General features: G+C 53.9%; 1 protein-coding gene across 2 annotated transcripts; it reads right to left on the minus strand.

The window, feature by feature from the left end:
* Positions 1–527: 527 nt before the first annotated feature.
* On the minus strand, positions 528–21554 carry SERINC2 (serine incorporator 2). Of its 2 annotated transcripts, XM_072750436.1 has the most exons (11): positions 21451–21554; positions 20867–20917; positions 9991–10152; positions 9090–9280; positions 8602–8681; positions 7986–8123; positions 7114–7283; positions 5353–5443; positions 4899–5040; positions 2053–2268; positions 528–1120 (listed from the first exon to the last, which is right to left on the minus strand). In XM_072750436.1, exons 1-11 carry the CDS (start codon positions 21463–21465, stop codon positions 985–987), a joined length of 1392 nt encoding a protein of 463 aa, XP_072606537.1. In that variant the 5' UTR covers positions 21466–21554; the 3' UTR covers positions 528–984. The 2 variants fall into 2 exon arrangements, with proteins under 2 accessions (XP_072606537.1, XP_072606538.1); XM_072750437.1 differs by lacking the exons at positions 20867–20917; positions 21451–21554 and adding an exon at positions 18488–18571.
* Positions 21555–23383: the final 1829 nt, after the last annotated feature.

Consider the following 23383-nt stretch of genomic DNA (forward strand, 5'->3'; position numbering starts at 1 on the left):
TGGCTTCCAAGATTCACCAGATCCACACCTGCTTGGCTGACTCAGTGTGTGCTCTTCCCACCGTGCCCTGGGTGTGGGTGTGGCTCAGATTCTTCTCTGCATTCCCCAAGGCACCCGGCCCAGAGCAGGTGACAAGGACGATGGCTATGGCGGGAAGAAGGGGTAGGACCCTGGTAGCAGGCCAGAGATGGGCAGGAGCTTAGGAAAGGACACCGGTGGGATGATGAAGATGGCCCCCTCAGTCACCCCCCAAAAACTCTCCTCTCCATCCTGACTCTGGCCTCACCACCCCTCATGTGGACACTGCTCCAGGGCCTTTCCTGGCCCCCAGATTCCCTTTTCCCAAAGCCCCTCCTTCCCCTATCACCTCCCCCACCCACCCCAAGGCTCTCCATGCCCTACAAAACAGAGCCCAGTTCTCATGTCTGGCCTTCCCAGCCCTGACCATCTGTTTCCACCCCAACAGTGGCCTCAGATGGCAGGAGGGCCATGCCCAGGGTGCGGAGCACAGAACATGGAAAGGCACATGTACTGGCTTGTTTATTGCGCAAAGTCGCGAAGACCCAGTAAGGCACGGAGTCCAGGAAGGGGGCGGGGTGCCCTGAGGGATGTGGTCAGGAACACCCCGGGCTCAGTGCTGGGCACCCCATCCTGGGGAGTGCTCCCACTCTCAGAGTGGCTCTGAGTGCTTCTCTCCTTCAGGTCCCTCTCCCAGGGAGCATGAGAATAAGGGGCCTTTTTTTCCCCAGAGGATGAGTGCAGGTGATGGGGGACAAGGGCAAGGAAGAGGCAGCTCTGTGGTTTGGGGGCAATGGGAAGGTAGGGCTCAGGCCAGGGACCTGATGCTCCCCCCCATCCCCGAAGGCACTAAGAACAAGGGGCCCAGCTCAGGGGCAAGTCCTGGAAGTGGGTGCAGGCAGAGGCTCAGCGTGGCTGACTCCCTGAGCCTGGAGGCACCAAGAGGGCAGGCTGCCGGGGGCCGCCTCAGCTAAAGTCGCGGTTTGGCAGGAGGAGCGGGGCCACCAGAGTCCACAGGTAAAGGAGCAGCCCCGCCCAGCTGGCACAGATCTTCACCCACACGGCCGTCCACGTGCTGATCATCTTCCGGGTCTCGCCAGGTCTGGAACACACCGTCATCCCAGTGAGCCTGGCTTCCACCCCGTGTTGTGATGTCAGTTCTGGTCCTGCCCTGACGACCTGGTCGTGAGCCCTGACTTTGACTCCTGGCTCTAGCCCATCTCTGATACTTTTGACACTTGGCCTTAGCTGTGCCTTTGACCCTAGATGTAGCTTTAGATTAACACCACAGATCTGACCCTGACCTCAATTTCAACACTGACCCCGGTCCTAGACTATAATATTATAACCTGACTCCTGGTCCCTGACTTTGGGGACCCTGGGGCTCCTGACTGTAGTCCTGACCTCCAACCTTGACGCTGACCATCAATTCTGTAACTCCATCCCTGACCCCTGACCTCAGGACCAAGTTCCCATATCTCTGACCTTAATTCTAACCCTTGACCCTCTAACCCCAGCCCTAGGCCCTGACCTTGTTACTCTGATCTTAGTTCCTTGACCCGGCAACTTCAATCCTGGCTTTATGCCCTGCTAACCCCAATTATAACCAAATGACCCAATCTGTGACTTTATATGGCCCCAATCCCAACCCTTGAGCTCATGACTCCTATTCTTGACCCTGTGACTTTGACTCTAACCCCATACCTTAAATCCAAAAGCTCCAACCAGGAATCCCAACTCTGACCTTAAAATCCAAATTGCCACTCCTGATCTGTAGGCCCCGTCTGCCCTGCACAGGCCCAGCGGCACCTCCTATGACCCCTACTTCTCAGGCACTTATTCCTGAGCAGACTAAGGCACTGGCTGGGAAGCCGGGAGGCATGGATGGACAGGCTCCATGGAGGGTCCTGGACAGACACCTCTATGCCCAAGCCTTCAGCAGTTATCAGGATAAACCAGGGGCAGGGTGGGGTGGGGGCAGAGGAGAGGAGGCATGCCCTCCATGCCCTCCATGCCCGGCCAGGCTGCACGCACCTGTACCAGTTGGTGAGTGTCATCATTATGTGCAAGGATGCAAGCACCAGGCAAAAGTGGAAGAAAGAGTAGCTGTAGGTGACACCATCCTGCTCATTGTCGAAGGCCCGGCCCTGGCCGACCACCACCTGCTGCTGCTGTGGGGCCTCCAGTGCGGACGGGCACTCTTCCGTCTGCATCAGGTTGTTCACCTGCCGGTGGTCCGAGGAGCGCAGACTGTAGGGGAGGGAAGAGGAAGACAGGTAGGAAGCTCCAGGGGGCCCCGGGAGCCACGGCATTGGTCATAACAATAGGCATGATGGTTCCAGAACCTTGAGGCCTGGTGACCCACTGCTTAGGCTCTGGGCCCAGGGATTAACTAACTGTTTTGACTCCGAACTCCACCCCTACTTGCTATGTGGCTTTATAGTCAAGACACTTAACCTCTCTGAGCCTCTGTAAAATTGGGGATTATAGTACCTCCCTTGAAGAGTTGTCAGGAGGATTAATAACGTAAAGCTCCCAGCACTGTGCCTGGCACAGAGTATAAACTAAAGAAACAGGCACTATTATTCAGGTTGCCCATCTGCCATTTCCATAAACATGTACTAAGTACCTAGTACTGCAAAAGACCACACCAGAGATGACGTTCATTGATAATATTAATGATTAAAAATACCCATTTGCCATTAAGTTCGTTTTCCTTCTATTAGTTAGGTGAGTAGTTTTACCAACGACATCTCCTTTGTTCAAGGTTTATTATAGGAAAATACTAACAGTGAAGAGATTTTGGTCATTTCTGTAATGAAGTCTTGATGTTTTTAACAGTATTTAAAAGTTTGAGACACAGAGTCAATTTTGAAAATCCAATTTGCATTTGGGGAAAATGTGACTGAGAAGGAGATCTGGACCCCAGCTCCCACTACCTCCATCAAGCTGAGGAGTCACCCACTGAGTTTCTGCTGCCCCTAATCACCAAACATCAGGCCAATATCCAATGCGTGGGAGCCCAGATCCCGGTGACATAGCTGGGCATGGGGGCCGTTCTCAGGGGTCCCTGCCCTTGTGGCTGCTCCTGCTTCTTTGCCTCCTGGGTTTTAAGAACTGTGCTCAGGGGGCACCTGGATGGCTCAGTCAGCTGGCATCCAACTCTAGATTTCAGCTCCGATCATGATCTCAGGGTCATGGGGTCGAGCCCTGCATTGGGCTCTGCACTCAACAAGGAGTCTGAGATTCTCTCTCCGTCTCCCTCTGCCCCTCCTACTGCTCATGCTCTCTCTCTCAAATAAATAAATAAAACTTAAAAAAAAAAAAAAAAAAAAGGAACTGTGCTAAGAACAGACAGGCCCTTGGGCTCTCAGAGGCCCTGCCCAGGGACTGCAGGCCAGGGAGGCATGCGTCTGGGGAGCAGCAGAAGGCACAGCTCTCAGCCTGCGTCAGGGGGGCCGGGAATGTGTGCTCAAGCTCTGCGGCCACCATGTGCACATGGTCTCAGACAAGCGGCGGCCCCTCCTGAACCTCTAGTTTCCTTATCTGTAAAATGGACATAATACAGACCTTTCCAGGTTGAAAAAGGGATCAGATGAGGTGACAAAGAGAGATGTCTGTGAACTGCCCAGGCTTGACTTGGAGGAAGCGTTTTGGAAACGGTCAAAACAAAATGTGAAACAGCCTCAAAATGTTCAGAGGCAGGTGTGCTGCTCTTAAGAAAAGAGGCGCTGCTAGGGAGGGACCACTTGGGGAGGCCAGAGGAGCAGGAAAGAGGCTCCCTCCTGGCAGTCAGGGAGAGACATAGAAAGTGGCACTTGGAGCAATGCTGGGCCACGCAGAGTCAGTCATCGGTCTGCCAGATTTAGTGTAAACAGCAATTATACTCAGTATTATCATCTGGTGACTCTTACACAATGGCCAGTCACTGCCACCCAGCTGTGCAAATGTCCACAGTTACTTGCAATAAAAGCAAACGCTTATTTGGTGCCTACAACTTGCCAAGTTCTTTTCTAAGTGCCTCCAATGAAGTAGGTACTTTTTTTATCCTTATTCTACAGATAAGCAAACCAAGGCACAGAAAGGTTAAGCGACCTGCCCAAGGCTGCACTGCTGGTCAGTGGCAGTGCCAGGTTCAAACACAGTTTGGTTCCAGAGTCCACACTGATAAGACCTGCTAAGATGTCTCTTAAAAAAACATTGCGGCAGGATCCCTGGGTGGCACAGCAGTTTGGTGCCTGCCTTTGGCCCAGGGCAGGATCCTGGAGACCCGAGATCGAATCCCACATCGGGCTCCCGGTGCATGGAGCCTGCTTCTCCCTCTGCCTATGTCTCTGCCTCTGTGTGTGTGTGTGTCTCTCATGAATAAATAAATAAAATCTTAAAAAAAAAAAAAAACATTGCTATGTGACCTTAGATCTAAGCTGCCCTCTCTCAGATGAGACTATGGGGTCCCCACTGCCCCAAGCATTGAAGGTTACCATCCTCCTTTTATGAGGAGGAAATCGAAGCTCAGAAAGGTTAACCCACTTGCCCCAAGACCACACAGCAGGTGAGTGACAGAGCCTGCACTTGCTGACCCCCATCCATGCTTCTGCCCTGCTCCCACAGGTGCCTGCACCGCACCGAGCCGGACACAGCCAACCTGATGTGCAGGAAAGGGCCTCGGGCCAGGAGGCAGTGTCCAGCCATGCCTCTGCTACCCTGTCACACTGTGCCCTCAGAGGGACTCAGTTTTCCACCAGCAAAGGGCTAGACATGTCCTTGCCAAGGGCGCCTCCCAGCTTAGTGTCCAGACTCCAGACCCTCTCCTCTCCCTTCACTTGTGCCTTCAGGCCCCCAGTCACGATCCCTCCCCAGAAGTCAGCCCCCCACCATACCCGATGAAGAGGGTGCAGAGGATAAAGATGATGAGTCCCACGATGTTCGGTGCATCCCACCAGTGGGTCTCGTAGCCATCAGGGCCTGCCAGGACCGTCTCGTTGCTGAAGCGGGTCAGCAGGTGGGGGTTGCATTTCTGGTCTGGGGATGGGAGCACAGTCACCCTCAGCCCCTGTGGGCCAGATCTGAGGAAGGGCAGAGAGCCAACCCCAGTGGACAGACAGACATACAACTGACCATTCGACTCCCAGCAACAGACAGAAGTTAGCAGACAAATGACAGAGAAGGAGATCCAGGAACAGACAGGGTCCTCTTACCTCCCCGAAGGACTAAGAAGGATAACAGGCTGGGCTAAGATGTCCCTGTCACCTGTGAGGGTCCCCAGCACTCCCCGGAAGGCTGCTGCAGACCCAGAAATGAGCCAGTCTTCCTCGAACCCAAGCCTATACTCACCGGGGACACTGGACAGGGCCAACCAGGTGACAAACATGGTGTAGAGCGTGATGACAGAGGCCTGCAGCAGACCTGAGTTGGGCTGGGCATCCTGGCAAGAGCAGTCCATCAGCAAGACCCTCATCTGCCCTGGGGGATACCCCACCTGCACCTAGCCCACCAGAGACCTCAGGGACCCCCACCACCCTAGGGCCATCCCACCCCCTACCCTCTAGGAAAATATAGTACTGAGATCATCGACCACCCACCCTGCCCATTAAAGGTGGAATCCTCATTCTTTCTCCTAACAGATAATTCCAGCCTCTCCCCTGCAGGGAACGCTCCCAGGGCAGCATCCCTTCACATTCGGAATTAAAGCCCTCCCTAGTTTGCCCCTGCCTTTGTCTCCTGCCCCCTCCCCCACAAGCTCCTGCTGACGACTGCCCTCCAGCCAAGGTGGCCTCCTCTCTGTCCACAGAACCTACCAAACCCTCTCCTACCTCAGGGCCTTTGCACTTGCTGTGCCCTCTCTCTGACACGGTCCTCCCCAACATCTCCACACAGCCAGCCTCTCCTTAGCATTCAGGCCTCAGCTCAGAGTTCCCAATGAGGCCCCGAAACCCTGACCCCAGCAGCAGCTCCCCACCCATCCACTCACCTACCTTTTGTCCACTCTCTTTAATTTCCCACATAGCATGTATTATCCCAAGTTATCTTACTTGGCCTCATCTCGTAGCAGTTGTTCTTTCCCACCCTCACCACACACACACTTGGAATTAAGAATCTAAGCTCCAAAAAAAAAAAAATTTTAAAAAATTAAAAAAAAAAGAATCTAAGCTCCATGATTGAGAGCACAGGCTCCAGAGCCAGTTGGCCAGCTCTGCCCCTAGCTGGGCCCCCACTAGTTGTGTGACCTCAGGCGTGTCTCTTTCTTCCTCTAAGCCTCCCTTTACTCATCTGGAAAGTGGGGATGATGGCAATGCATGGACTACATGACAGGACAGGTGCTATCAATGGGCAGCTCTTGTCACTCGTCCTCTCTTTCTCACAGCTGCATCCCCAACAACCCCACGAGCGCCTGGTACACTGTCGGCACTCTGGAAGTACTCACTGAATGAATACTGATTGCTGTGTGAGCTGAGACAGAGGCATCACCCTCTCTGGGCTTTAATCTTCTCCGGGAAATAGAGGCTCAGACTAGATGGGAGGTTCCCCACCTTTCTGCTAAAGACTCTCAAAGGCTCCCCAAGCTACCTGTGAAACCTCTGGTGGGCTGACATCCCCAGTCGCAAAGCACCCCTGGGCTCATAGGGCTTTCTTTCTGAATAGCATGTGATGACCTGGGGAGCTGCACCCGTTACCCCAGACGGTCTGGGACTGAAAACTGTGCAATTGCACTTCCCATCACCACTTGTTGAGGGGTCTAGGAGTCATGACTCAGTGGTCCTCCCTAGCGGTCTCCAATAACAACAGTTAATGTCTGATGAATATCTATATGCCAGGCCCTTTTCTCTACACTCACAAACACTCGTGCCATCCTGCGAGTAACTCCAAAGAGTAGGTATCACTCTCATTTTACATGACACAGAGAGGTTAAGGCACTTTCCCAAAGACACCCAGCAAGTAGACGTGAAAGCTGTGACTCCAACCTAGGGAGGCTGACTTGGGAACGCACACTCTTAGCCCAAGCCTCTGTGACTGATGGCCCTGCCCCAGGACCCCAAGGCTCCTACCAGCAGTCCCCCACACCCCGGGGCCTGGCATCAGGATGGACAGGCTCACCTGGACCTTGGGCAGGACGGCGACAATGGAGACACAGACACAGAGAGTGAGGTTGAGGCCGATGAAGATCTTGCCCTCGTAGCAGGTGCCGGGCTGGGTGTAGTAGATGAACAGCAGTGTCACGGCCGCAATGGACAGCGTGTAGAAGAGGAGGGTGAAGAAGAAGAGGCCTGGGCAGGAGGGGTGGCAAGCGCTGGGTCAGGAGGCACGGGGACCCTGCCCCAACCCTTGAGGGGGCTGGTCGGGCAGGCCCCTGTGTGGGCCCTCGGCTTCCTCGGAGGAGGAAGGATACCCCGTGTGCCTCCGTGAGTTTCTGCCCCATCCTGAACCAAGATGACTCACTTGCCACAAATAAGTTAACCATGAAAAGACAAACAAGGAATACAAAACAGTCTTTCTAAAAGTCAACTGGAGGCACAATGACCTGCTGAAGCACCGCCCTCTCATCAGAGAGACCAGCCACTTCCGAGAGGTGTGGAAACCAAACCAACACCTACATGAGCCTTTCACCTCGATCGACTCAGGACTGAAAGAGAGCCGGACAGGGATCTGTTCAGCCACTGGGGCTTCAGGGACCCACTGTCATTGGGTTTGGTCTGGACTGGCTGTGCGTGGCCCATCCTGTAGGAACCGCCAAGGCCTCTCTGGTCCAGCTCTCCTCTGAACCCCCCCACCAAAGTCCCCCCAGAACCAGCCACCCCTCCCCACACACACACCTTTCCCTCTATCTGCCTGGGACAGTCCCCTGTTGCCCTAAGGCAGGGGACTGCTCGAGAAGCCCCCCATGCTCTCCTTAAGCTTTAAGGACCCCCTGCTGTCAGCAAGCCCCAGGCCCACCTGGAGGCTGACCTGGCTGACCCGAGGGCACTCACCAGCATACCAGGCCCGGGAGTCACATTCCTCAGCCTTGCCCAGCCACCGCTGGTTCCAGGAGTGTGCAAAGTCGATGAACAGCACCAGCTGGATGAGGATGAAGAGGAAGGAGCCCACGACACCAAAGTAGAACCAGACTGGGTGGGGAGAGGGGAGAGGCGTGAAGGGTGAGGGGACAAGGCCATAGGGGAGCAGCCTGAGTGCCAGGCTCCCTGGGATTTGTGCAGCAGGCATACCCCGTGCTGTCTCCCTTGCACACGCATTTACTCATTCAACAGTCGTTGATGCCATGCCCTGCAATGGTGACACTGAGAAGAAGCAAAGTCCCTGCTCCCTAGCTATGTACAGAGATGCAGTATGGCAGGGTATGGGGCAGAGGTGAGGCATGTTTCACCTGCCTGCCCCCTACCCCCACCCTGGATGTTGTCCAGACAAGGCCATGTGACCAAGCACCAGAACTCTATCTCCTTGGGTGGGGGTGGTGGGGGCTGAGGACCCGGCCAGCAGCCCAGGGTCTGTGTGCCAAAGCAAAGAGCAACCCCCACCAGGGCTCCTCCCTCCAGAGACCCCACTTCCCTCCCGGTAGCCCCCATCCCTCCCACCAAGGCCACCTACTGTCAGAGAAGGAGCCGTCGGGGATGTAAAACGCGCCCACGGTGATGCCCACAAGTATCAGGAACTTGAAGAACCAAAATCTATTGGGAGTGGGGGGGACAGACCAGGGAGCTAAGTTGGGGGAGGGGACCAGGCCCGGCTCCTAGGACCCCCACCCTCAAAGAGCAGGTATAAGTGAAGATGGTCTGATGGCCATAGAAAGTCTTTCCTGGCTCTAGAAAAAACCCTGAGGGAAGGACTTGGAGTGATGGTGGTCACCCAGGTTCTTGTCCCAACTGTGTCACTAAAGTCCTGTGTGGTCTTAGGCATGTTCTCACCCTTTCTGACTTCTATTTCTTCCTCTGAAAAGTGAGAAGAACTAAATGAGCTGATCTCTGTGCTTGGGTGGCTCCGGAGTCTGGGAGCAGGGCCCGGAGATGGTTGGAGGCCGGCAGGGGGCAGAAACCATAGTGTGAGGGGGTCCCAGCTGCAGGCGGGGGTGCCCTCACCCGTTCTGGATGGCAGCCCTGGGGTCCCGGCTGCTGCGCACGCAGATCATAAACAGGGCGAAGAGGAAGAAAAAGGCTGCTGTCGCAAAGCACATGCGGTAGACAGCGCGGTGGCCGAGCAGGGAGCCACAGTCGATGTGTCCCTGCAGGATGATGGAGGTCCCGGCCCCCTCCTCGCACACCCATGGCAGCTGTGGGGAGAGAGAGCAGTGTGAAGGCCCCCAGAACCCTGGGCGGACTTTGCCAAGGCTGGCCAGGAGGAAAGCTCCCTCCTACCCCTCCATCCTCACCCCCACCCACCCTTGGGGCTGAAGTCCTGTGAGTGAACCTGGGACTGATGGGGACACATGGTTCAGTGACAGATCCTTACTCTCTGCTTATTTCCTAGAACCCCCAGGGACTCTGGGGGAAGGAGAGATTCCAAGAGGACCTTCTTGGACAGAACCAGAGTCTCTGAGGTGGGGGCTGAGAATCTGCATTTCTAGCACATTCAAATGTCAGAGCCATTGGCCTAAATGTCACACTGGGTCTGTGCCAGGCTCTGAAATGCTGGGATGAAGGGAAGAGTGAGGACCCCAAACAAGGTTTGAGCACTAAGATGGGGAAAGCATGGCCCGGGGCTAGTGTCCTGGGGACAATGATGATTCATCAGATTCTCCAAGGGGCCCACAGCCTATGAGGGACAAGAATTCCCATGTGAGGTTCGAACTCTCCTCCCCATGTGAAGAAACGCCCCCATCACCAACCCTGGATAGTGGGCACGCCAGGATATGCCCACCCAGCCTTCTTGATTAGCTGGGGCCTCAAGCCCAGGCCCCCCAGCCTGGAGCAGCAGGGCCTTCGCTGTGGGCCGGGGTCCCGCAGGTTGGCCCCCTCCCCTGCCTGTCCCCGGGCCACTTACCTTGTAGAGCTGGCTCTCCACGCCAGGGCTCAGCATGATGATGGACACCAGCACTCCCAGGAAGAGAAAGGCCGTGAAGATGAGGCGGGTCACGGTGGAGTTGGGGCTGGAGGGGCAGCAGCTGCACAGGATGCAGGGGGCAGAGCCGCAGAGGCAGGACGCCTGTGGAAGGGCAGGACGGTGCCCTGACTCCCTGCCTCCTCTCCCCACCCCCGCCCAAGCAGGAGCACCCACCACCCACCCATTCCATGTCTCCAAATCCTTGCCAAGCCTGCCCTCCCTGTCCCGGGCAGGGGCACATCTCCTCCTCAGACATTATCCCATTGCACTTTCAAGCCCCAAAGGGCACTGCGGAAACCAAGCTGCAAAAAGGTCAGGTCTCAGTTTCTTACATAAGAAGAGGCAGAGTGGTAAAAAAAAAAAAAAAAAAGATAGATAGATAGATAGATAGATAGATAGATAGATAGATAGATAGATCCAGAAGACCAGTTCCAACACGGATAAGCTGTGTGGCCCTATACAACTCACTCAACCTCTCCGAACCTCAGCTTCCTCATCTATAAGATGGGAAGCATAATGGTACCTAATTCTCATAGGAATTTTACACTGTAACATGCTTCCTTTTCCCCCTCCCTGTTTGGCTCTTCTCCACAGGACTTACTATCATCTGACAGGCTTTCTATTTTGCTCATGTTTGTCAGCCCCCCTTTTCTAGCATGTAAGTTCTGCCAGGGCAGGGGCTTTGTTCACTGCGGTAGACCCAGGAATTGGAATGGTGCTTGACTCACAGCAGGAGCCTAGTGACTATCGACTGAACAAAGGTAAAGTGTCTGGCATGGCCCCAGACATATGTTAAGACTGCAAGAAACAGCAAGCACATGATAAACATCCACTGAACGAACAGAATGCGGAGTTGTGATTTCCTGCTCCGGGGCCAGACCTGTCCTGGACAGCAGGGGCCGTCTCACCCTCTCCCTCTCCTGGCTCCTCTGCCCAAGCCGGTGTCAGCCCCTGCACTCCCTGGGCTGGCTGAAATTATTTGGGGGCTGGTGGTGCCACTCTATTCACAGCTGGCATCCCGAAAGAGGACTCACCCCTCTGGGAACTGGGCCTACATCCGGATACATCTGGTCATCAGTTTTCTCCCCCCACAAGACAGCCCAGCCCTTCACTCAAGTGTTTAAGAGTCAAGAACAAGAAAGATAGTGGCTCTGCCCTCCCTCAAGAAAGACACTCAACAATCATTCCACCTGTCATGGTCACTGCCGCCCGGAGAGTCACAGACAGGGGCTGACTTCAGACTGGGGGTAGTGGGTCCCTTCCAGGAAGAAGTGACAACTCTGCTTCCCTTCTTCCCAAGAGTGGAAATGCCCCTTGTTACCCATCTCTCTCACCCATGAAGCCAAGGACCAGTTTGCTAAATGAAATGCCTGCAGAATGAATTTCCTCTTATGGTCCAATCATAACTGGTCCAGCAATGTCTGGTTACATCTTGCGCCCCCACCCCAAACCCTGCCTCCTACCCGACTGCCTTTTGTGGGAGAAGGGATAAGAAACGTATTTTAGAAACCATAAAGAACACTCTGGCAGACAGACAGACTAGCTATTAGTCCCATTTTACAGATAAGGAAACTGAGATTAAAGCAGTCAAGAATGTGCCAGAGTCATCCAGCAAGCAGACAGCAGTGCTGAGATTCAAGAAGTAACCAGACGGCATTCCTTTAGGAGTTGCTCCGTCCCAGGCACCACGGAAAGCACCTTATCTACGTTAAGTGTCACTGACACTGTGCAATAAGTGTGTTATCACCTCCCACTCACAAATGGGGAAAATAACTCAGAGAGGTGACACGACCAAGGTCATAGCAGGTAAGCTGAGGAGCTGGGGTCTGAACCCATTCTGTCTGTACCAAGGGCCCACTAACTCATTGATGGCAGCTTCATTTAATTTCAAAACACCCGAGGGATGGAAGCAATCCCTCTGATGCCAGACAAAAACAGTGGAGGCCCACAAGCACTGATTTCGGGAACCACGTGTGGACGAGCCCAAGTCAGGACCGGGCTCTGGCTTGTTACCACTTCAATTTGAGACATCTGAGACACAGGAAAAGCTGTCCCACTGCAGTCAGGGAGCCTGGCCTTTCAACTCGCTCTAATTCTTGGAGGTCAAAATCCAGGTGTTCCTGACACCCGAAACTTCTGGATTTCCAAGGGCTGGTAGCCAGAAAGACCAGGTCAGGGAGAGAAAAGCACACACCGGCCCCACCACCAGCTGCTTCAGGTGCATCCTCAGAATCCATCTGCGGCTCTGACCCAGTCACTCCACCCCTGAGGCATCGCTCCTGCAAGAATCTCTTTCTGCAGAAATACCAGCTCACAGGAGTAAGGGCAGCTGCGTGTACAGACACACGCGCGCGCACGCGCCAGTTCATAGTGGCACTGTTCACACCCCAGGAAAGTAATGGAGGGAAATTTAAAATGACTAAATGCTCATCCATACATTGTGGTCCTCCCCTAAGAGTGCTCTCTGCTAAATGCAGCCGATATGTAATACTTAAAGGGGTACATGTAACTAAATATAATTAAATATAAATTATATCTCAATAAAGCTAATTTTATTACTAAAAGAGAAAAAATTTAAATTAAGACCAAAAACTATAAAGCACAAAGCTTTAGGTTTTTTCGAGCTTAGTAGAATCTCAAGAAACTGGGCATCTGGGTGGCTCAGTGGGTGAGCGTCTGCCTTTGGCTCAGGTCGTGATTCCCAGGGTCCTGGATCGAGTCCCGCATCGGGTTCCCCACAGGGAGCCTGCTTCTCCCTCTGTCTATGTCTCTGTGTGTCCCTCATGCATTAATAAATAAAATCTTTAAAAAAAAAGAATCTCAAGAGACTGCATGCAAATCACCTAAAGGTCCTGCACCAGGGACCAGTGGTAGTCCATTTATCCCATGGAACGTTACAGGGGCAGGAAAGAAAGTCACCAGGCTGCAGAGCAACATGAACTAACTTTTATGACACAATGTGAAAAGCCAAGGCAGACATAACATTGCTCCTGTGCTAAGATTACAACCACCTCCCACCTCCCCACCTGCTCACCTCCACGTGCCCACAGGGGAGCGGCAGCAACAGAGAAGCACCAAAACTCTGGCTGTGTTTTAGCAGCAGCCAGGTTCTTGGAATGGCAAATCAGAACTTCTAAGCTCTGCAAGCTGAAGCTTCTAGCTTTCAGGCTGCGAGGCTCCTAGACATTCAACTGGTCTGACTTCTCTCTCTGAGGAAGAATCACCCGGAAGGCAGCCTCTGCTGCTTATGCACTGCCAACGACAAGGAGCTCACTACCTCCTAGGGCAAGCTGAAGTGCTCTGGAAGCATGTGTGGTTTGGCATGGTGGCAAGAGGCTGTCACTGATCATTCATACTCTCTCCTGGCTGTCCCTAAAGCCAGGCACGTGGGTTCTCTGGACCATTCCTGGGGCACTGGGGAGGCGGGAGGGGGGTAGGCAACTAGGGTTGTTTTGTTTAAAATTAACTGACCCTCCACTTCTGGATATTTGTCAAAAGCAAGGACTCAAGCAGATATCTGCACACCCATGTTTATAACAGCATTATTCACAATAGCCAAAGGGTAGAGGCAACCCGGGTGCCCATGACTGATGAATGACTAAACCCCATGTGGAATATACATACAAGGGAATATTATTAAGCCTTAAAAAGGAAGAACATTCTGACACCTGCTACAACACAGACTACCACACAGACAAACCTTGGGGACATTGTAGTGAATGAAATACACCAGACACAAAAGGACAAATGCATACGATTCCACTGATAGGAGGACCTAGAGCAGTCAAATTCAAATTCACAGAGACAGAAGTAGACTGGGGGTTTCCAGGGGCTCGGGGAAAGGAGAATACTACTATTGAATGGGTAGAGAGTTTCATTTGGGGAGGATGAAAAAGTTCTGAAGATGGATGGTGGGGATGGGTGCACAACAACGAGAATGTAGGTAATGCCACTAAACCGTATAAAACTTTAAAATGGTTAAAATGGTCAGTTTTATATATTATGTGCATTTTACCACTATAAGGAAAAAGGAAAAAGGAGGGGGCAGTTTTCAAGGAAGAGTAAGAAGTTAGCCAGGTGAGGAAGAGAAAGGTGTTCCTACAAAGGGAACAGCACGTGCGAAGCTGCCACAAACACTATCTTTGGAGCAGCTGTCAAAGGAAGAAGCAAGAAGGATGATGTAAGTGATGACCAGGGTCCCTGTGGGCCATGCCAAGGCTTCTGCTCTTTATCCTGAAGGCAATGAGCAACTACTGCTCCAGGAGAAGCAGAGCATCAGATCTGCATTACAGAAATACCACTTTGGCCACAGATGGAAGACAGATCCGGGGGGTGGTGTGCAGTACCTCCGGGAACAGAGAGAGCAAGCTAGGGGAACAGATTGCAAGGGAAAAAAGACAGATCCTAGAATTTTTGCTGTGTGTTTCAACCCACCATATTTCCCCCTTCAGACACTACCCTTCATTTGGGATGATATCATAAAAATAGATATCCATTTAAAATATATATATATATATCATATTTCGTAAGATAAATTACAAACTCCTTGAAAACAAAAAAAAATGTTCAATTGAAATTTTAAAAAAGATCTTTAAAAAAATTTTTTTAAAGATTTATTTATTTATTTATGGTAGACATAGAGAGAGAGAGAGAGAGAGAGAGAGAGAGAGGCAGAAACACAGGAGGAGGGAGAAGCAGGTCCATGCCAGGAGCCCGACGTGGGACTCGATCCCGGGTCTCCAGAATTGCGCCCTGGGCCAAAGGCAGGCGCCAAACCGCTGAGCCACCCAGGGATCCCAAAAGATTTTATTTTTAAGTAATCTCTACTAGACCCAACATGGGGCTCAAACTCACATCCTTGAGATCAAGAGTCATGGGCTCCCGACTGAGCCAGCCAGGAGCCTCTAGAATGGTAATTTTTTATGTTATTTACATTTTGCCACGGTGAAATTTTTAAAATTCCCCATAAGGATGGGGTGCACCCTGTAGACTTCACGAATAGCCCCAATACCAGCTGAGCTGCCCTAGGACTAGACCAAACTACTCGTGCACACCTACTTCCCCATGCAGCACAAAGAATAGAAGGCCAAGTCTTGGCTCTGCCACGAACTTGCAGTATGACCTTAGACAAATCCCTTTTCTCTGCAGGGCTCAGTTTCTTCAGCCATAAAATGGGCTCCTGGGAAGGACAGTGCAGTGGCTCAGAGCCCAGGCTCTGCAGAAAGTCCCAGTGTCAGTAGCTTCACCAATTCCCCAAATGTGGTCTTGAGCACTTTCCCATCCTGGGATGCTTAGAGTGGCCACTGCGCACCAGCTTCATGCTCATCTCTACTTATTCCCTCAGTCCCAGAGAAAAGGGGAAGAGATTGCCTGCTGACTTCCGGGGGGGTGGGAGGAGGCCATGCCAAGATTGGAGTCCCATCGTCTGACCCTTTCACCTGCCCTCGCATGTAGTTCACAGAGAATTTGATTCGGCGGCCTGCAGATAGTACAGAAGGCCCTCCCTAAACATTTGCTGACTGTCCAGCCCACCAAGTACTGGCTGGCCTGGGGACTCCCACCCCATTGTGGGCCCATCTGATCTCCGAGGCAGAACTTACCCTCTGCCCAATACAAACACTAACTTTAAGGCATGATGAGCAGATGCAAATGCATCATGGCTGGAAGTCTCCTCCATGAATCCACAAACTCCAGAATGTTCCCCCCAAGATGCCCAGGAACTCCCTATTAGCACTTTCCTCCAGTGCAGCAAATCTCCATTGAAACCGGTTGTTTTTAGTTTGTTTTTTGTTTTAAGTAGGCTCCACGCCAGGCATGGAGCCCAATGCAGGGCTTGAATTAACAACCCTGAGATCAAGACCTGAATTGAGATCAAGAGTTGGACACTTAATCGACTGAGCCACCCAGCCACCCCTGAAACAGGTTATTATCGGTGCCCAGTAACACCCAATTGCACCACCTAATACTGTGTGGCTGTGGGGAAATCACTTTCCCTCTCTGATCCAGATTTGTCATCTGTGAAATAGGAATAATATTAACTGCTTCACTGGGGTCATAGTGAGGATTGAATGAGAGGACACATACAGGGATCCCTGGGTGGCACAGCAGTTTAGCGCCTGCCTTTGGCCCAGGGCACGATCCTGGAGACCCAGGATTGAGTCCCACGTCGGGCTCCCGATGCATGGAGCCTGCTTCTCCCTCTGCCTGTGTCTCCGCCTCTCTCTCTCTCTCTCTCTCTGTGACTATCATAAATAAATAAAAATTTTTTAAAAAGACAGTATTAAAAAAAAAAGAGAGAGGACACATACAGAGTACCACCACTGGGCAGCACTGGGCCCTGAGTGAGGGCACAGTGATGGTGGCTGTTGTTGGTGTCTTTATCTAAAATAGGAGAACTATGTCACAGGGCTGGAGGGAGAACCAAGAAGACAGCATGGTGAGGGGCTGAGCACAGCGCCTGGCATGTGGTAGGAACTCAGGAAATATCAGAGGTCAGAACCCCAAGGGGAGGCCACCGAAAGGAGGGACAGGTCTCCTGCAGATATTAGATACCCAGTTCTACCCTAGACCCACCCTGTCCCTCGGGCACCCTGGATGTGAAGGGAGGGAAGGTGCAGGCCCGGACCAGGAATCAGATTTTAATCTTGACTGTGCAGTTCCCTATCCGTTCTCTGTGCAACCTTTGGAAAGTTGGCTAACCTCTCTGAGCCTCAGTTTGCTGAAGGTTTCAGCAAGCCTATCAGGTGCCTCTGGCCTCAGCATTGTCAGGTTTAGTGACTCAGCCGCCAGCTTAGGCTCCAGAGGGAGTTCTCCGCCCACCTTTCCAAGAAGGTAACAACAATAGGGCCACTCACAGTCGCCAGGAAGTAGGTGGGGCACTTTTCCATCTTCCTCAAACAGAATTATGAAGGAGGCAGATGGGGAGACCGAGGCACGAGGGGGTTGGTGGGGGGCTTGGCGGGTCACCCCTCAACATGTGCCACTCCCAGGCCAGCCCGGCCAAATGGAAACCTGGTCAACGTGGAGGAAGCTCTCCCTCCTGCACCAGGAAGCAAACCTTTCTTGGCCAGAAACCAGCCCAAGCCTAGAATTCGCTGGGCAGAAAGGGATCTCAGAAACCAATTCTTGATTCCTGGGATCGTGGGCCCACACACGCGGGTGCACACACACAGTTCACAGGCGGGTAAATGGAGGCCCAGAGAGGACAAGAGACTGTCCAGGGACCCTGTCTACAGCCTCTCTGTGCAGCCAGCATTCTCAGAAAATGGTTGTAAAGTACATCTCTAGATCCCGAAGCCTCCACTCCTCCGCCCCATCCTAACACACCCGCACACGCACAAATCAGGAACAAAGGAAAGCAAGTCCTGAGATTCAGCAGCCACCAGACCACCCCCCCTTTCTCTCCGCTTCTTTGTGTAGAGCAGAGGGGGAGGGAGCTGCCTGAATGAACCTCAGATTTAATGAGGGGAAGAGGGAAAGGAGAAAGGGCCTCCCAGCCGGGGTCTGGCTGAAGCTCCTCCCCTTTGCTGGCTGCGGCCCCAAAACAGAGGCTGGTGCCCCCGAGGTCCCTGCGCCCCAGCACCAGGTGCTCTCCCCACCCACGCACTCCAACCGCCCCCAGTTCCTGGGTCTTCCAACCCGGAGTTGGGCCCGGGGCTGTGGCGACCCCAGCCGACCTCACTCAAGGGGGCCTCCCCCACGCCCATTTCAGGCTCCGGGGGCCCAGAGCGGAAGGGTCTGGGGTCGCCGGGGAAGGGTCCAGGGTCTGGTGTGCGCCAGCCTGAAAGGGGCGGACACAGGATGCAGACAGACAGACAGACAGACTGGACGGCAGGCGAGACGGGCAGACAGACCATGACTGATGGAGAAGCCGCGGACCCACGAAGACAAGTGGGATAAAGAGACGTCAGACAAACACAAGTGGACCGACCGAGGCCGGCGGGCGGCGACGGACTGACGCACGGACTGCCGGAGGGACAGAGAGACGCCGGCAGAGTGGGGCAGGGCCAGGCGGGCCACACAGAGTCCGCGTCCCAGAGGGAGGACGGGGACGGGCGCGCCAGGAGGGGCGAGGGGCGCCGCGCGCACGCCCAGCCCCGGCTCCGGCCTCAGTCTCCCCGGGGCCCGGGGGCGCCCGCCCGGGCCCGCCCCTCCCCCTCCCCCGCCGCCCGCGCCCGCCGCCCGCCGCGCCCGCGCCCAGCCCCAGCCCCTCCCCCGCGTAACCCGAGCCCCGACGCCAGTTGTCCCCGGCGCCCGCGGGTCCGGGATGGGGGGGCCCGGGGACGGGGGGGCCCGAGGGCGAGCGGCGGGGCGCGGGCCCAGAACACAAGTTTAGAGGAAGGGGAACGGAGACACTATTCGGAGGAAGACGACGGGACAGAAGTGCGGGGCCGAAGAAGGAGCCGGCGGCGCGGGCGGGCGGGGGGTCGGGACTCACGCAGCTGAGCAGCGAGCAGGCGCCCAGGCAGGCCCCCATGGCGGCGGCGCGGGCGCGGGGCGCGGGGCGCGGGCGGCGGGATCGCTCGGCTCCGGGGCGCTCGGTCCTGGCGCCGCCCCCGCCCCGCCCCGCCCCGCCCCGCCCCGCCCCGGCGGCCCCGCCCCGCCCCGCCCTGGAGGCCCCGCCCCGCCCCGCCTGCCGAAGCCGCTCGCCGCTTTCCGGCGGCGCTCGGAGCCTCCCGAGGGGCACCTGCGGCAGGTGCGCGGGGCCGGACAGGTAGGGAATGTGAGGGGACCCGGGACTCCCGCGGCCCGGCGAGCCGTGCAGCCGCACCCGACCCTGCCCCGGTTCGAGTCCTGGTCCAAAGTTAGGGTTCGGAAAATCCCGAGCTCCAACGAGGCCACCGTGTGACCTTACAACACTGACCCCCTCCACGGCGGGGCAGAGACCGAGTGCCGGGCACTCCAAACGCCTGGTGTAGAGCCTCTACCCAGTGCATCGCTGTTGAATGGTGCACGATCGGATAAAGAAACTTGGGCAAGTCACTTCACCTCTCTGAGCCTCAGTTTCCCCATCTGTAAAGTGTAGATACCCACGTCATGGGGCTGTTACCACACATAGTAGATGCTCACAAATGTGAGCTCCTCGTCATCCTTGTTTCTCCTACGACCCCGGACTCACACTCTTTCAGCCCTCCTTCCCTCCCTCCACCTGTTCTTCAAGCTCTGCTGACTCCTGTCTTGGGCCACGAGTTCCCCTGAGCCTTCTTGCTGGCTGGCTCATTGTTCCCGAGAGATGCCCAAACTCTGGCCCCCAGCTAAGGAGGTCAGAAGGGGTGGGTGGGTCACATTCCCAGCCAACCGTGCTGCAAGGGTAGGTGAGAGAGACCCAGAAGCAGGGCTCTGTAATTACTCTCAGTTTACCCCCTGGCTCTCTCCTCCTCGCACAACCCTAGATACATAATGTTAGGGCAGGAAGTCCAAGTGCCTCACAGCTGGCCCTGGAGCCAAAGTTCCGCCCTGACTGCCTCCTTGGGTGATTCATGGAGTGCCAGGCTATTCACTGCTACCAGGACAGTTCCACAAACAAACCCTACAGCTTCCCTCCTCTTCACTTTTGTCCACGTGATGCCCTCCCCCTGGAAAGTCCTTTTTTCCCCCTCACCCCCTCTCTCTGCCCTTGGAAACCTTGCTCACATCCTGGATCTTCAGTAAAGAGAACCACCACCACCCCTAAGCCGCTACCAGGCCCCATTAGGAATGAATATCCTCCAGCTTCCCTGTGTTTCTACCATGTGGGCTTCTGTTTTGGCCTCACAAATAACTCAAGTTGCCACAAAGCCCAAGCAGGTACCAAAGTCTTTTCACCTACATGGGCTCGTCCAAGCTTCACAATCACCCTAAGAAGTAGATTCATTCCCCGCTCCACCCAATTTACAGATCAGAAAACTGAGGCTCAAAGTAAAGTGCTGTGCCATCTGTAAACCGAGCCCTGAAGGAGCACTGGCTGTGACTATTGTGATTGTTGTTATTGTTGCTCTAAGGCCACACAGGTCAGAAGGACAGAGCTAGAAGACCACCGGGCCTGGCCTTGACCTTGGAACCCAAGGCCTGTCCTGACACCTCATTGCCTCTCTTCCCTGGTCAGAGACCCTCAGGAGACTCTGAGCCATGAAGGGACTGTCCAAGTCATGTGTGGCCACCCGTCCCCTGACCTGCACCCAGCACCAGGCCTGGCATAGTAAGCGGCTGGTGCTTGCTGAATGAAGGTGCATCTGAACTTCCACCAGGAACACAGTTTCTTCAATTGGTGGTGATCGATGCTCTGATCCCCAAACAGCCCATTCACAGTCCTCTTCTCCTCAGCAATCCTCTGTGTCTGCGATGCCACCAAGCAGTCTGAGGGGAGCCCTTCCCACAGCCACCCCCCACCCCAGGGTCAGCACCTTTGACATCAGTGCCCCAAGGGTGTAATTCACCCTTCTTCTCCCTCTTCCATGGCCTGATCCAGGAGGAAGAGCCCAAGACCAAGACAAGCAACAGCTGAGACTCTTCATAGCCTGTGTCACCCTCTGCCATCCTGGGGCTCACTTCACCTCCCTCCCTTCCCCTGAAATGGGGATGCTTATCCTGCTTAACCTCACAGAGCAGTTGTGAACATCTAGAAAGCATTCAAAGAAATAGGCAGTTGTCTGAAAGGAGGGAGGGATTAGTGAAACCACAAGTACCTGACCCTATCTGGTTTTAGATTGCAATTTTCCAGAGCACTGCTGTTATCCTGGCCCAACCCTGCCCAAGATCCCCAAGACTTAAGCTAGCAGCCCCCTGGGCCCCCATGGCACCCTACACAGAAGGGCCAACAGTGCTGCAGACAACTCACCGGGCTGACTCGTTCCGGTGACTCCTCCTCTTTCAGCCTCATGCTTCTCATCTGTAAAACGGAGACCATCATTTTTGCTTGTGCTGTCTCAGGGGATTATTGAGAGATAAAATTTGGAGGAAGATAAAGAGGCCTCATTTCTTGTATCTTGCTCAGCCCGCCCGCCCACCTGTCTCCCGGCCTTGAACCTCCTTTGTGGGCCAGAGTCACTCTGTCTCTCACATCTCCAGAGGTAAGATCACAGTCAGCATCTGTGTGATGGCAAGTCACCCAGCCTCCCTGAGCCTCACTGGAGGGTGGGATTTAGGATCATCACAATTCTTCCAACTACACCGTATCATGTAAACTCTGCCCATTGAGAGAAATATGCAAGAGTCGTTTTGTCCATCCTCTGTGCCCATCACCCGGCCTCCAGATCCCAAAGGAAACAGCCTCTAACTTCTTGGCCACTCATCCCAAGGGTTCTCCAATCTGATCTCATTTGGGTCCCAGTTTTCAATCCTCAATACACCGATAATCCCTTGCTCCAGCTCCCACTGCCCCTCAGGGTTTCCCCAGCCCGTTCTTGCCCCATCCCTGCTCACCATCCTCCCGTCCATGAGGACTCAGAATCACTCTGGCTTTGAGCCTCCTCTCCACTGGGACTCCCTCTCCACACTGGCCTCCACTTCCTGCTTCTGATCCATTTACAGAGTGGGGCTGAGGCTATCTCTTATGAATATGCATGTGGGATAATGAGGGCTTGGGATCAGGGGAGGACGCGAGGAGAGGCGTTCACTAGGCGCCATCCACCTGCCCTCCCCATACACAGCCCCCCACCAAGGCTGCCCTCCCTCCCAAAGGGCACATGGGAGTTTGGGGCAAAGAATGAAATGACAATAATAATACCACCCCCAGAAATCATCTTTTAGTGCCTACAATATGCCAGGCACCCTGCTAAGAGTATCTCCTATAAGATGCTTTTAAGGTGGAAACTATTCTTCCCATTTAACAGATAAGGAAACTGATGCTTCAAGAAGTTAAGTAATGCACACACAAACCAGAAGTAGAATGTACACAGTGATTACATGCAGAGCAAGGATGGAACACAGATTTCATAGGACTCCAGCTGGTACTCCTAACCCCTGCCACACAGATGCACAAGACCAAGCCAGGAGCCCTGAGCACATGGTCATGGGGTCACATCTGGACCTCACACCCCAGCACATGAGCTCATAGTGATCTTAGGTGACCAAGGCTTTGGGAAAGGACCCAAGTACGGGAATTGACTCCATCCAGAGAGTACAGAAACAGGGAAACAGACAGACAGGTGTGTGCACACAGTGCATATCCACACGCATGCAGATGCATGCATGGTGCACGTGTGAGCACAGATGAACTCAGTGTGCTGTGTGTGCATGGATGTGGGTGTGATGGGGTGCCCCCAAGGCTGCTTGATGTATGTACTGCTATGCTGTTTGTTCCTTTTCAAACCAACACTTGGAGGGGGTCTGCTGTGTGCCAGGTGCTGAGGATGTGCTGTGAACAAAACCAACACAGTCCCTGTCCTCCTGGATGGACAGGCTGGTGGGCTTTGCCTCCATACTCAGTAACACTTGGAAGGAATCTTTATGGGAGATAGTCTCTGTGGGATGTGGCTAGGAGGTGAGAGGGGAGGTGGAGGAAAGCAGGAAAGATGGAACGTGGCAGGGTGGGGACTGCAGGGGAGCCCCTGACACTTGCTGGAAATGAGGAGTGGGGAGTCAGTGAGGTCCTGGCATGGACTCCATGAGAGTTACAGGTCTAGGGATTCTAAAAGGTCTTTGGATGCTTCCCTCACAGACATCAAGGGCCTGCCATGAATGCACATGTGGGCACTGTGTGTGTGTGTGTGTGTGTGTGTAGCTCTACACGTGTGCACATGGGTGATTATATGTGGTGTTTGCACATGTGGATACGTGTGTGGAGTAGACAAGTGTGAATGGGGGACATGGATGAATCATACATGGTGTGTACACATGGGCGATTCACATGTAGGTGTGTGTGGCATACAGCTATGTATGTGGCAGGGCCTGTTCCTGTAGGGAGACGGAGAAGAGAAGAATGTCATTTGGCCCAGGCCTCACATTCATGAGCCTCAAAAATGCATCCAAAAATGGATGGATGGAAGGATAAAGAGATGAGTAGATGGAAGGATGGTTTCAGATGGATTGATGGTCAAATGGAAAGGAAGGGATAGAGCGACAAAAATGTCATAAAGCAAATATTGCAAAGTGCTCATTGGAGATTCTGGATGGTGAGTGTATGGGTATTCACTGTGCGATTCTTTCAACCTTTCTGGATCCTTGACCTATTTCTCAAAAACGTGTTAGGAAACAATGCACATGTCAAGGGGGCTGGATGTCTAGTCCCAGAGAGCCATGCAGGAGATGGAAAGAACAGGATGCTCATAATACAATTTAAACTCACCCCCCCAAAAATAAAAATAAACTCATACCCCTCGGCTGGACTGTGCAGTGCTGAACTCGTATCTTTCAT

Source organism: Vulpes vulpes, chromosome 2 (assembly GCF_048418805.1).
Source record: "Vulpes vulpes isolate BD-2025 chromosome 2, VulVul3, whole genome shotgun sequence".
NCBI classification, from domain to species: Eukaryota; Metazoa; Chordata; class Mammalia; order Carnivora; family Canidae; genus Vulpes; species Vulpes vulpes.